General features: G+C 63.4%; 1 protein-coding gene and 1 long non-coding RNA gene across 2 annotated transcripts; one reads left to right on the forward strand and one right to left on the reverse strand.

Moving 5' to 3' along the window:
• Positions 1–1,408: 1,408 nt before the first annotated feature.
• Positions 1,409–7,961, forward strand: REN (renin). The gene is made up of 9 exons (XM_088067057.1): positions 1,409–1,540; positions 1,996–2,152; positions 2,263–2,386; positions 2,596–2,714; positions 3,105–3,310; positions 5,108–5,230; positions 6,569–6,713; positions 6,791–6,889; positions 7,339–7,961. The coding sequence occupies exons 1-9, from the start codon at positions 1,440–1,442 to the stop codon at positions 7,498–7,500; spliced, it is 1,236 nt and encodes a 411-aa protein (XP_087923183.1). The 5' UTR covers positions 1,409–1,439; the 3' UTR covers positions 7,501–7,961.
• On the reverse strand, positions 7,740–9,913 carry LOC148182573 (uncharacterized). The gene is made up of 3 exons (XR_015774539.1): positions 9,582–9,913; positions 8,206–8,276; positions 7,740–7,863 (listed from the first exon to the last, which is right to left on the reverse strand). It is a non-coding gene; the product is annotated as an uncharacterized LOC148182573 (long non-coding RNA).
• Between the last annotated feature and the right edge of the window lie 1,588 nt (positions 9,914–11,501).

An 11,501-nucleotide genomic window follows, 5' to 3' on the forward strand; every position in this document is an offset into this window, starting at 1 on the left:
CGTGAGGCTGAGCCCTGGGCTCAGCCGGGGTCAGCAGTGCCCTGGCAGCGAAATCCCACAGGGAATGAGGCGCTGAAGCCCCGGGTTTGGGGGCAAAGTTGTTTGGAGTTTTATGGGGTGTCCCCTGGACTGGGGTGACAAATCCCATGAACGGGAGGGTGATTGTGGGGCTGGGGGTGAATGTGTCCTCGGGGTTCATCCAAGAACATTTTTATTGCCTTTGCAGTCACTTCCCACCGAGATTCCCGAGGTCAGGAGACCCTGGGAGCCACGGGGCTGATCCAGCACCTCCCACCCCGGGCTGGGCACTGCCGGGGGGGGGACACGGCGACCTGGGGAGGGGCAGGGGCGCAGCTGGAGGCTCCTGAGGGATTCGAGCAGCGTCTCCCTTCCCAAACGCCAGGATCTGATCCCAAATGGAGCAGCTGTGATGAGTTCGGCCGTTCTCTGCTCCAAGCACCAGCCTTGGTTTAACGGAGCTGGGGCTGGGGGTGCTCCCCAGCGCATCCCCCAAAAGGGCAGAGGGGGCTCGGGGGTCTTCGCTCTGTGTCTCCATGGCCAACAGGGCCGAGTGTCCCTTGCCGTTCCCATTCCCTTGGGGAGAATCCCATCATTCCCCTGCAGGTGGAGTTTGGGGACATCTCCTCGGCCAGGATGGCACCCAGACCTGTGCCAGCACCCAGCAGGGATTCGTGTCCCTCACACTGCGTGGAGTGATTCCTCAGCTCCAAGGAACGTGGGATCCCATCTCCCAAATATCCACAGCTCCCCTTGTCCCATTCCCACTGGGCACGCAGGGGGTTCTGGCTGTGTCACCCTCCCTGGGGACTGTCCCAACCTTCCCAGAGTTCTCCATGGCATTCCCAACCTTCCCAGTGTCCTCCATAGCATTCCCAACCCTCTCAGGGCTATCCATGGCATTCCCAACCTTCCTGGTGCTCTCTGTGGCATTCCCATCCTGCCCAAGTTCTCCATGGCATTCCCAACCTTCGCAGTGCTATCCATGACATTCCCAACCTCCTCAGGGTTCTCCATGGCATTCCCAACTTTTCCTGTGCTATCCATGGCATTCCCATCCTGCCCAAGTTCTCCATGGCATTCCCAACCCTCCCAGAGTTCTCCATGGCATTCCCAAGATCCTCAGTGCTCTCCATGGCATTCCCAACCTTTCTGGTGCTATCCATGGCATTCCCAACCCTCCCAGAGTTATCCATGGCATTCCCAACCTTCCTGGTGCTATCCATGGCATTCCCAACCCTCCCAGAGTTATCCATGGCATTCCCAACCTTCCCGGTGTTATCCATGGCATTCCCAGCCCTGCCCCTGCCAGGGGAGGAGAATCCAGCCCGGATGGAGGATCCCGGGCTATAAAAGCTTCCTCCCCGCCGGGACGGGACGGGACGGAGCTGCCGGCACGGGCGGAGACAGCGGGGGACGCGATGGCAGCGGGAGCCAGCCGGAGGCTGCAGCGGTCCCTGCTGCTCCTGGCCCTCACCTGGGGCGCCACTTTTGTCCCCTGGCCAGCCCAGGCTTTGCAGAGGTAGCCCGAGCTCGTGTGGCCCTCACGGGGCTGTCCCCCCCTTTTATTCCCAGGGTCGGGTGAGGAGGGTGAGGGGCTTTGCTGCTTCATCCCCTTCCTCCTCCTCCTCCTCTCCTGCTCTTCCTCACTCCTCTCCCTCGAGCACCGCATGGTCACGGTGCTGCTCCACGAGCCCGCGGGGGATTTTCCCAACCTAAAGATTTTCCCAACCTAAAGAATTTGGGAATCCCAAATAACCGGGTTTGGGGCCGGGCTCGGGGTCTGCGGGTGCCGCCCCCGCCCACCTGGGGCTCCCCACGCTGGGTGGGCTCGGGCTGGGAGCGGGACCCACGGGGAGCGGCGGGGAGCTGCTGCCATCTAGAGCCACCCGGCTGGAGCTCCCGAGGCTGGGAACGCCGCTGGAGGCTGCCGGGGGGCTGGGGGGGTGGATCCCCAGCTCTGTGCAATCCCCCCAGGATCGCCCTGCGGAGGATGCCCTCCATCCGCCAGACGCTGCAGGAGATGGGGGTGAAGGTGCGGGAGGTGTTCCCGGAGCTGCGCCGGGGCACACGCGGAGGAGGGGACGGTCCCCGCAACGGGACAGCTCCCACCCTGCTCACCAACTACCTGGATGTGAGTGGGGGGGTTTGTCACCCCCGATGTCACCCCACGCCCCAGCTGGGCTCGGTGCCGGCGCTTTCCCGCCCGAGCTGTGCCCCAGGGATGCTCCCCGTCCCCCCCAGACCCAATATTTCGGCGAGATCAGCATCGGGACCCCCGCGCAGACCTTCAAGGTGGTCTTTGACACGGGCTCGGCCAATCTGTGGGTGCCATCCTACAAGTGCTCCCCCCTCTACAGCGCCTGTGGTGAGTAGGGGAGCACGGCCGGGGCTGGGGGTGACCCCTCAAAACCTCAGCGAGTCCCCTGGGCTGCTCAGGGAGGGCTGGGGGGGTCTCTGTTGGTGTCCAGACCCCTGGCATTGAGGTGGGGTGGGTCCATTACACCCCACAGGGGATTTCGGGGGGGACAGAGATGCTCTGTGCCCCTCTGGGATGTCCCTTTTACCTGTCCCCAGTGTCGCACAGCCGCTACGACTCCTCCAAGTCGCGCACCTACATCGCCAACGGCACCGGCTTCGCCATCCGCTACGGCACCGGCAGCGTCAAAGGCGTCCTCAGCCAGGACATCGTCACGGTGAGCCCTGGCACCCACAGAATCCCCAAAATCCACACCTGGAACCCACAGAACCCCCAAAATCCACACCCTGTACCCACAGAATCCCCAAAATCCACACCTGGAATCCACAGGATCCCCAAAAATCCACGCACTGGGACTCACAGAACCCCCAAAATCCACACACCCTGTACCCCCAGAATCTCCTTAATCCACACCTGGAATCCACGGAATCCTCAAAATCCACACCTGGAACCCACAGAATCCCCAAAATCCACACCTGAAATCCACCAAATCCCCAAACCCCACACGCCTGGCTCAGCCAGGAAACATCTGAGGGTTTTTTTGGGGGGATGGGGTGGCTTTCCGCCCTTCCCATCGCCCCCCAATCCCCTCCGCGCTTCCCCGCAGGTGTCGGACATCCCGATCATCCAGGTGTTCGCCGAGGCCACGGCGCTGCCCGCCTTCCCCTTCATCTTCGCCAGGTTCGACGGCGTGCTGGGCATGGGCTACCCCGGGCAGGCCATCGATGGCATCACCCCCGTGTTCGACCGCATCCTGGCACAGCAGATCCTGCAGGAGGACGCGTTCTCCGTCTACTACAGCCGGTGGGTGCTGCGGGGGGCCGGGGACACCTTCGGGGGGCTGGGGACACCCGTGGGGAGCAGGGGACACGCGGGGGGAGCAGGGGACACCCGAGGGGGGCCGGGGACACGCTGGGGCCGGGGACACCCGTGGGGAGCAGGGGACACGCGGGGGCCGGGGACACCCGTGGGGAGTAGGAGACACGCAGGGGGAGCAGGGGTTTGGGGGGTCACAACCGCGGCGGGGATCGGTTGGGGGGTTGGGGTGGGGGGGAGATGGGGATGGGGCAGGGGGAGATGGGGGGGAGGCAGGGGAGGAATGGGGGATCCTGGGGGAGGTGGGCAAGGAGGGAGTTGGGGATCCTGGGGGAGCTGGGCTGGGAAGGAGTGGAGAATCCTGGAGGAGTTGGGGTGGGAAGGAGTTTGGGATTCTGGAGGAGCTGGAGGGAAGGAATTGGGGATCCTGGAGGATCTGGAGAGGGAGGAAGTCTGGGATCGTGGAGGAGCTGGGCTGGGAAGGAGTTTGGGATCGTGGAGGAGCTGGGGAAGAATGAGGCACCACAAGAGGCAGAGAGGGCTGGACGCAGATCCGGAGCTGCCGGGCAGGGAGTGGTGTCAGCTCCGGTTTGTCACTGTCACTGCACAGCCACCAGCTCGGTGAGAGGGGCTGCAGCCATCCCAGCCTGGAGGGGCTTTGGTGCTTCTACAGGCAACATTTTTTAAAAATCAAAACAAAACAAAAAAAATCTATCTAAAACCCCCTGCACCAGCAGCCAAATCTTCCATTTCTTCCCCCAAACTGCTGAGCTCCTCCCAGTGTCCCCAAACGCAGTGGAGCAGTGGGAGCAGGAATTCTGCTCCACACCCCAGCACTCCCCACCGGCCCCAAAAACATCGACCCGGAGCCGTGCAGTGACAGAGAGACCCCAAACACACCCCAAAATCCCACTTGGTGCTGTTGGATCCCGGGGCAGCGCGGTGCCACTGGAGCCCCCTGCGCCTCTGGGTGTCACCTGTGTCCCCTGGGGCCACCTGGAGCCTCACGGAGCCTCCCTCTCTTTGCAGCTCTTCCAAGTAAGAAGATCCAAAGCAGGAGCGCCCTCGAGGCCACCCGCTGCCAGCCCCCCGTGTCCCCCGGGTCCCCTGAGCCCCCTGCCAGCCCCGGGATGTCCTTCCCGGGTCCTGCCAGCATTCCTGACCCCCTCAGGGGCCACCGCACCCACCTGGAGCAGCTGTCACCTCCTGTCCCCGCAGGGCCAGCAGAGCCTCGTGGCTGGGGCTGCTCCCTCCGGGGCTGGGAATTTTGGGGAAAGGGGAATCGCTTCCTGCCGGGTTGGGAATTTTGGAGAAAGGGGAATCATTCTGTCTGGATGGGAATTTTGGGGAAAGGGGAATCGCTTCCCGCTGGGCTGGGAATTTTGGGGAAAGGGGACTCGTTTCCTGCCAGGCTAGAATTTTTGAGGAAAGGGAAATTGCTTCCTTCTGGGCTGGGAATTTTGGGGAAAGTGGAATTGCTCTGTCTGGGAATTTTGGGGAAAGGAGAATCGCTCTGGCTGGGATTTTTGGGGAAAGGAGAATAGCTTCCTTCTGGGCTGGGATTTTTGGGGAAAGGAGAATCGGTCTGGCTGGGATTTTTGGGGAAAGGAGAATAGCTTCCTTCTGGGCTGGGATTTCTGGGGAAAGGAGAATCACATCCTTCTGGGCTGGGAATTTTGGGGAAAGTGGAATTGCTCTGTCTGGCTGGGAATTTTGGAGAAAGGGGAATTGCTTCCTTCTGGGCTGGGAATTTTGGGGAAAGGGGAATCGCTCCCGCTGTATTTGGCTCGCCAGGAATTCTCCCCTGAAACCCGGCGGGGAAATCATCCTGGGAGGCAGCGACCCCGCCTATTACACCGGCGACTTCCACTACCTGAACGTCAGCAGGAGCGGCTTCTGGCAGATCAGCATGAAGGGGTGAGGCCGGGGAGAGCCCGGGGATGGCAATCACAAACCACGGCCTTATTTAGGTGGGAAAAGCCTTTGGGGCCATCAAATCCAACATTAGCCCAGCGCTGGCTGCACCCCGCGGCTCTGTGGGGGTGGGATTTCAGGGATTTCAGGGATTTCAGGGATTTCAGGGATTTCAGGGATTTCAGGGATGTTTTCCCTCGGCGTTGCTGCCGGATGCTTTGCCCCCATCTGGAGAGGAGCGGGGTGGGCTCTTCCAGCTTCTCCCGGCTCAGCGAGGAGCAGCTGGGAATGCAGAGGGGGTGGCACCGTGGGCTGATATTCCACTTGGGAGCTGCAGTTGGAAGAGTCTCACCCCCGTCAGTCCCGCGGGAGGAGCGGGAGGCGCTGGAACAATCCCGCTTTGTTTAACCCCAAAAAAAATCCCCCAAAAAATAAACCCTGCACATGATGGAGCTTAAATCCCACACTGGAAAAGCCGGGAGCAGCACATGCCTGGCTGGGGATGGATGTGGCATTCCTGGTGACACCGGGGGACACTTGGGATGGATGTGACAGTCTCGGTGACACCAGGGGACACTTGGGATGGATGTCACACTCCCAGGAGCACCCTTGGTGACACCGGGGGACACTTGGGATAGATGTGACACTCCTGGTGTCACCAGGGGACACTTGGGATGGATGTCACACTCCCAGGAGCACCCTTGGTGACACCGGGGGACACTTGGGATAGATGTGACACTCCTGGTGTCACCAGGGGACACTTGGGATGGATGTGACAGTCCTGGTGACACCAGGGGACACTTGGGATGGATGTGACATTACCAGGAGCACCCTTGGTGACACCAGAGGACACTTGGGATGGATGTGACAGTCTCGGTGACACCAGGGGACACTTGGGATGGATGTCACACTCCCAGGAGCACCCTTGGTGACATCAGGGGACACTCGGGATGGTTGTGACACCCCTGGTGACACCAGGGGACACTCGGGATGGTTGTGTCACCCCTGGTGACACCAGGGGACACTCAGGATGGTTGTGACACCCCTGGTGACACCAGGGGACACTCGGGATGGTTGTGTCACCCCTGGTGACACCAGGGGACACTTGGGATGGATGTGACACCCCTGGTGACACCAGGGGACACTCAGGATGGTTGGGACACTCCTGGTGACACCAGGGAACACTTGGGATGGATGTGACACCCCTGGTGACACCAGAGGACACTTGGGATGGATGTGACATTACCAGGAGCACCCTTGGTGTCACCAGGGGACACTCGGGATGGTTGTGACACTCCTGGTGACACCAGGGGACACTCAGGACCCTCCCTCCTGCTCCAGGGTGTCCGTAGGAGCTGAGATCCTGTTCTGCAGGGAAGGCTGCTCGGTGGCCGTGGACACGGGGGCCTCCTACATCACCGGCCCCGCCGGCCCCGTGTCCGTGCTCATGAAAGCCATCGGGGCCACCGAGGTGGCCGAGGGAGAGGTGAGTGACCGCCAGCCCGGCCCCGTGTCCCCACGGGCCACCTGGCCCCGTCCCAGCGCTGTCCCCTGCCCCTGCAGTACGTGGTGGACTGCGAGCAGGTGCCTCAGCTGCCCAACATCTCCTTCCACCTGGGAGGGAAGGTTTACGGCCTCAGCGGCCCGGCCTACGTCCTGCGGGTGAGTGTCCTGGATCCCCCAAATCAGCCAGAATCTGCCCCAAAATGACGCTCCTTGTTTTCCCCTCAAACCCTTTTGTTGGGTGGAGGTGTCCACGTGAGGCAGGCCGAGCTGTCCCTGCTTCCTGGGGTGGTCTGGGGGGGATTTGGGGTGAGCAGGGACAGGCAGGGATGGTTTTTGCTGGAATTTGGATATCAGGAAAGGCTTCGCACCCCGAGGGTGGGTGGACGCTGGGACAGCGCGAGCCAAGAGTTCACAGAGGGTTTGGACAACACCCCCAGGCACAGGGTGGGATTTTTGGGGTGGTCTGCGCAGGGAAAGGAGCCGGTCCCGGTGATCCTCGTTCAGGATATTCCGTGATTCCCGAGGAAGGAACACGGCGGGTGTGGAGCTGGAGCCCGGTGACACTGGGATCCTCCTCCATCACCCCGCGGCTCTCCTCCTGGCAGCAATCCCAGTACGGGGAGGACGTGTGCGTGGTGGCTTTCTCCGGGCTGGACATTCCCCCTCCGGCCGGTCCCCTCTGGATCCTGGGCGCCACCTTCATCGGTCACTACTACACCAAATTCGACCGGCGCCACAACCGCATCGGCTTCGCCAGCGCCCGCTGAGGGCCCGGGGGGACCCGGGGGGACCCGGGAGGATCCGGGGGGGGATCCGGGGGTGGAGAACCAGCCCCGAGGAGCTGCCGGAGCCCCGGGAAGCAGCGAGAGAACAGCAGCTCCCTCCCAGCTCTGCCACCTCCTCTCTGTCACTGCAGCGGCTCCCAAACCTCGCCCGCTCCCACTCCCAAACCCCCGCGCTGCTTCCCGGGAGCTTCTCCTGCTGCCGAGAGCTGAGCCTGGAGCGGGGCTGGCAATCCCAGAGGGATCCTGCGGCCGGAGCGGCCCCTCCGGGCGCTTTTAGGATGATGTGCAAGGCCAGGAGCAGCACTCAGTGGTTGAGGGATGGTCCGCGGCTGTTCGTGCCCGTTCCTAAATAGCGGGGGGAAATAATCCGTGTTTAATGATAGTTTTAGCCGGTGTTAGCCCCGCCCCTCTTCATGAATTTGATATTAAACAATTTAAAGCAACAGGAGGCTGAGTGCGGGGAGTTGCAGAGGGGGGGGATCAGACGCTTTTATTGAGGGAACTGGGCCACAAATGTCCCTGTGCCAGGAGTCACCGCTTGGTTTGGGTCCTTGCAGCCCATCTGGGTGCAGCGCCCTCCCAGCTCCTGCGGGCAAATCAAGGGCTCTGCAAAGCTCTTCCTGCAGATGGGACAGTGCCAGGAGCCCTTGGTGTCGCCCTGGGGACAGGGCTGGAGCTGTGCCTCACCTCTGCCGCGGCACTCCGGGGAGGGGACAGTGCCTGCGGGTCACACAGGACGGTGGCTCCTGTCCCAGGACCTGTTTGCATGGAAAAGCAGAGGTTTTTCTCTGCCCTGGACATGGAGATGCCCCTGTGCCGGGGGCCATTCCCAGTTCCAGCCCTGCACCGCGGATCCGAGCGCTCCCCAACGCCGAGGGAACACGGTCCCGCCTCCAGTTTGACCAGTTCGGGTGACTGGGAACGCCACGATCCTCGGGGAAAGCTGCTCCTGGGGCAGAGCCTGGAGCGAACCAGGATCTCACCATGGAAGAGCAGCCAGCAGGGACCGATGACGGATTCCCAGCGCTGATGAACCCCAGAGCTGCCAAATTCCCTCTCGGCTTCAGGGAAATTTGGGATGGGGATGCTGCTGCCAGCACCGAGCCAGCGGCTGCTGTGTGACGCTTCCAGCACCTCCCCACAGCTCCCAGCCCTTCCTCCAGCCCGGATCCTCATCCCTGCCCCATTCCCAGCCCGGATCCTCATCCCAGCCCGTATCCTCATCCCAGCCCCGTTCCCAGCCTGGATCCTCATCCCAGCCCTGTTCCCAGTCCAGATCCTCATCCCAGCCCCGTTCCCAGCCTGGATCCTCATCCCAGCTCTGTTCCCAGCCCGTATCCTCATCCCAGCCCCGTTCCCAGCCTGGATCCTCATCCCAGCCCTGTTCCCAGCCCGGATCCTCATCCCTGCCCCGTTCCCAGCCCGGATCCTCATCCCAGCCCCGTTCCCAGCCCGGATCCTCATCCCAGCCCCGTTCCCAGCCCGGATCCTCATCCCTGCCCCGTTCCCAGCCCGGATCCTCATCCCTGCCCCGTTCCCAGCCCCGTTCCCAGCCCGGATCCTCATCCCAGCCCTGTTCCCAGTCCAGATCCTCATCCCAGCCCCGTTCCCAGCCCCGTTCCCAGCCCGGATCCTCATCCCAGCCCTGCCCCACGGCAGCCCCAGAGCGGGGAGGATGCGGCTGGGGAGGATGTTTGTCCCCTCCTGGGAGCTTCTCCGCAGCCGTGGAGCGTTTGAAGCTCCTCGTGCTGGGCTGCCCAACCCCGGAGGCTCCCCGGATGGGAAATTCAGGCTCCTGTGGGTGCACTGTGGCTTTTTCTGTCACCTCCGACGCCGGGGTGGTGGCAGTGGCTCTTCAGGGCCCAGGGGTGGAGGGAAGGGACGAATATCTCCCCTCATCCAGCATTTCCTGAGCCGCTCATCAGCACAGGAAACCCCGGGAGCTGGGAAGCAGCGGCAGAGAGGGATTGGACCATCAGGAAAGAGGGAACTGAACTCAGGGCTGAAGCTACATCCACAACCAGGATGGGCAGAGATGCTCGGCGAGAGTCTCCCCTTCCTACCGGAGGGAAATCCAGCTTGGAAATTTCTAACCCTCCTCTGTCCTGTTCTCCACAGCCAAGGCTCAGGTCTGGGGAGGACTCGATGAACATCAAGGTGACTTCAGCCCCCACCACTCCTTCTGCCACATCCCTCGGCTGGAAAACGCTCGGCCTGGCCTAAACCGGGATGTTTGTTTCCTGGGGCCCGTTCTATTCCGATTCTGAGTTAAAAACCTCCCGGTGCCGCTGCCGGGCCCCTTAAGCCGGCCTATTAACACCTCTAATCGCCTGCTCCAGGGGCAATTTCCCGCTGGATGCGGCGGCCCTGCCTGCGGTGCTCCGCTAGCCCGGATTAGATCGTTCCGGCCGAGCAATTAGGCCACGCTCAGCCCTGCAAAGCGCGGCAGCAATTATGCCCGTCCTATTAACACTGACAGGGCTGGCGCTATTTTTAGAAACTGCCCGGCGGGGTTTTTGTCCCCCCGCCTCCCCTTCCTTAAATGATTTTTCCCCAGGTCTCCATGGTCCATTGGGCTGATTTCAGGAACTTTGGAGGGGGCATTCTCCTCTGCCGGCCGTGTGACGCTGTAATTTCCTCTGATAATGAAGCCGCCTCCGGGGGCTCTGCCAGCGGGAAAATCCCGCTCTGTCTTCACCCCCGAAACCTCTTCCCAACCCAGCTGTGAATCCCTATGGAAGCCGGTGCCCGGAGGGTGAGATGGGAGAAGTTATCCCGGGGGGATCCATCCTGCCTGGAGCCCTGGGAGCTGGAGCTCATCCCGTGCGTGGCATCCTCATCTTTTTTAACCCCAAAGGGAGGGAGTGGGGGCTGCGAGGAGCTCCCCGGGATGGCGGCGGGGCTCAGGGTGTGGGTGGATAGATGGATGGATGGATGGATGGATGGATGGACGGACGGACGGACGGACACTGGGGTACAGGACACCAGCTGCAGGTGCGGCGGGGGCGCTCCCGGTCCCGCTGCGGATCCTCTGGGATGGCTTTGTGCTTCCCGGAATGGATGGGGAAGGTATCCGGGCAGGAGGCACCGGCAGCAGGTGCGGAGGGGGGATCTCGGTGCGGGGCGGCTGCTCGGGAGTGGCTGAGGGGCTCCGGGAATGGGTGGGGGAGGCACCGACAGCAGGTGCGGCAGAGCCGGGTCCCGGTGCCGGTCGGGCGGGGCTCCCTTGCCCGGGATGCCGGTGCCGGTCGGGGGTGGATGGAATGCTCCATCCCGGTGCGGACCCACTGCCCAGGATGCGATCCCGGTCGGGCTCCGGCAGCCTGGGGTCCCGGTGCGGGCGGGGAGCGGGTCCGCCGATACCGGTGCGGATCCGGTGCGGGTCTCGGTGCGCGCGGGATGCGGGTCCCGCCCTGAGAGCGATGCCAGTCCCCGTGGGATGCGGATCCCCTGCACGCGGTGCCGGTGCCGGCAGGATGCGGATCCCCGGTCTGGGAGGTCGGTCCCGGTAGGACGCAGCTCCCCTTCCCCGGGATGCCGGCGCCGGTGGGATGCGGGTCCCTGCCCCCGGTGCCGGTGCCGGTAGGATGCGGGTCCCTGCCCCCGGTGCCGGTGGGATGCGGATCCCTTCTCCCGGTGCCGGTGTCGGTGGGAGGAGGGTCCCTGCCCCCGGTGCCGGTGGGATGCGGATCCCTTCTCCCGGTGCCGGTGTCGGTGGGAGGAGGGTCCCTGCCCCCGGTGCCGGTGGGATGCGGGTCCCTGCCCCCGGTGCCGGTGCCGGTGGGATGAGGGTCCCTTCCCCCGGTGCCGGTGCCGGTGGGATGCGGGTCCCTGCCCCCGGTGCCGGTGCCGGTGGGATGCGGGTCCCTGCCCCCGGTGCCGGTGCGGGCGCTGCCGGCGCTGCCGGGGAGGCGGGCGGGAGGCGGGCCGGTGACTCATGGCTTCCCAACGGCGGCGGCCCCTCCCCGCGGCCGCCGGCCCCG

This window comes from Pseudopodoces humilis, chromosome 26 (genome assembly GCF_049639895.1).
Source record: "Pseudopodoces humilis isolate 2021_Gansu_Grassland_sample_001 chromosome 26, ASM4963989v1, whole genome shotgun sequence".
Lineage (NCBI taxonomy): Eukaryota > Metazoa > Chordata > Aves > Passeriformes > Paridae > Pseudopodoces > Pseudopodoces humilis.

Bases quoted from the DNA above. Each gene is read 5' to 3' on its own strand.
- REN (XM_088067057.1), top strand. From the start codon at position 1,440: ATGGCAGCGGGAGCCAGCCGGAGGCTGCAGCGGTCCCTGCTGCTCCTG. The intron at 2,153-2,262 runs GTGAGTGGGGGG...CGTCCCCCCCAG, and splicing joins TGCTCACCAACTACCTGGAT to ACCCAATATTTCGGCGAGAT. The intron at 2,715-3,104 runs GTGAGCCCTGGC...GCTTCCCCGCAG, and splicing joins TCAGCCAGGACATCGTCACG to GTGTCGGACATCCCGATCAT.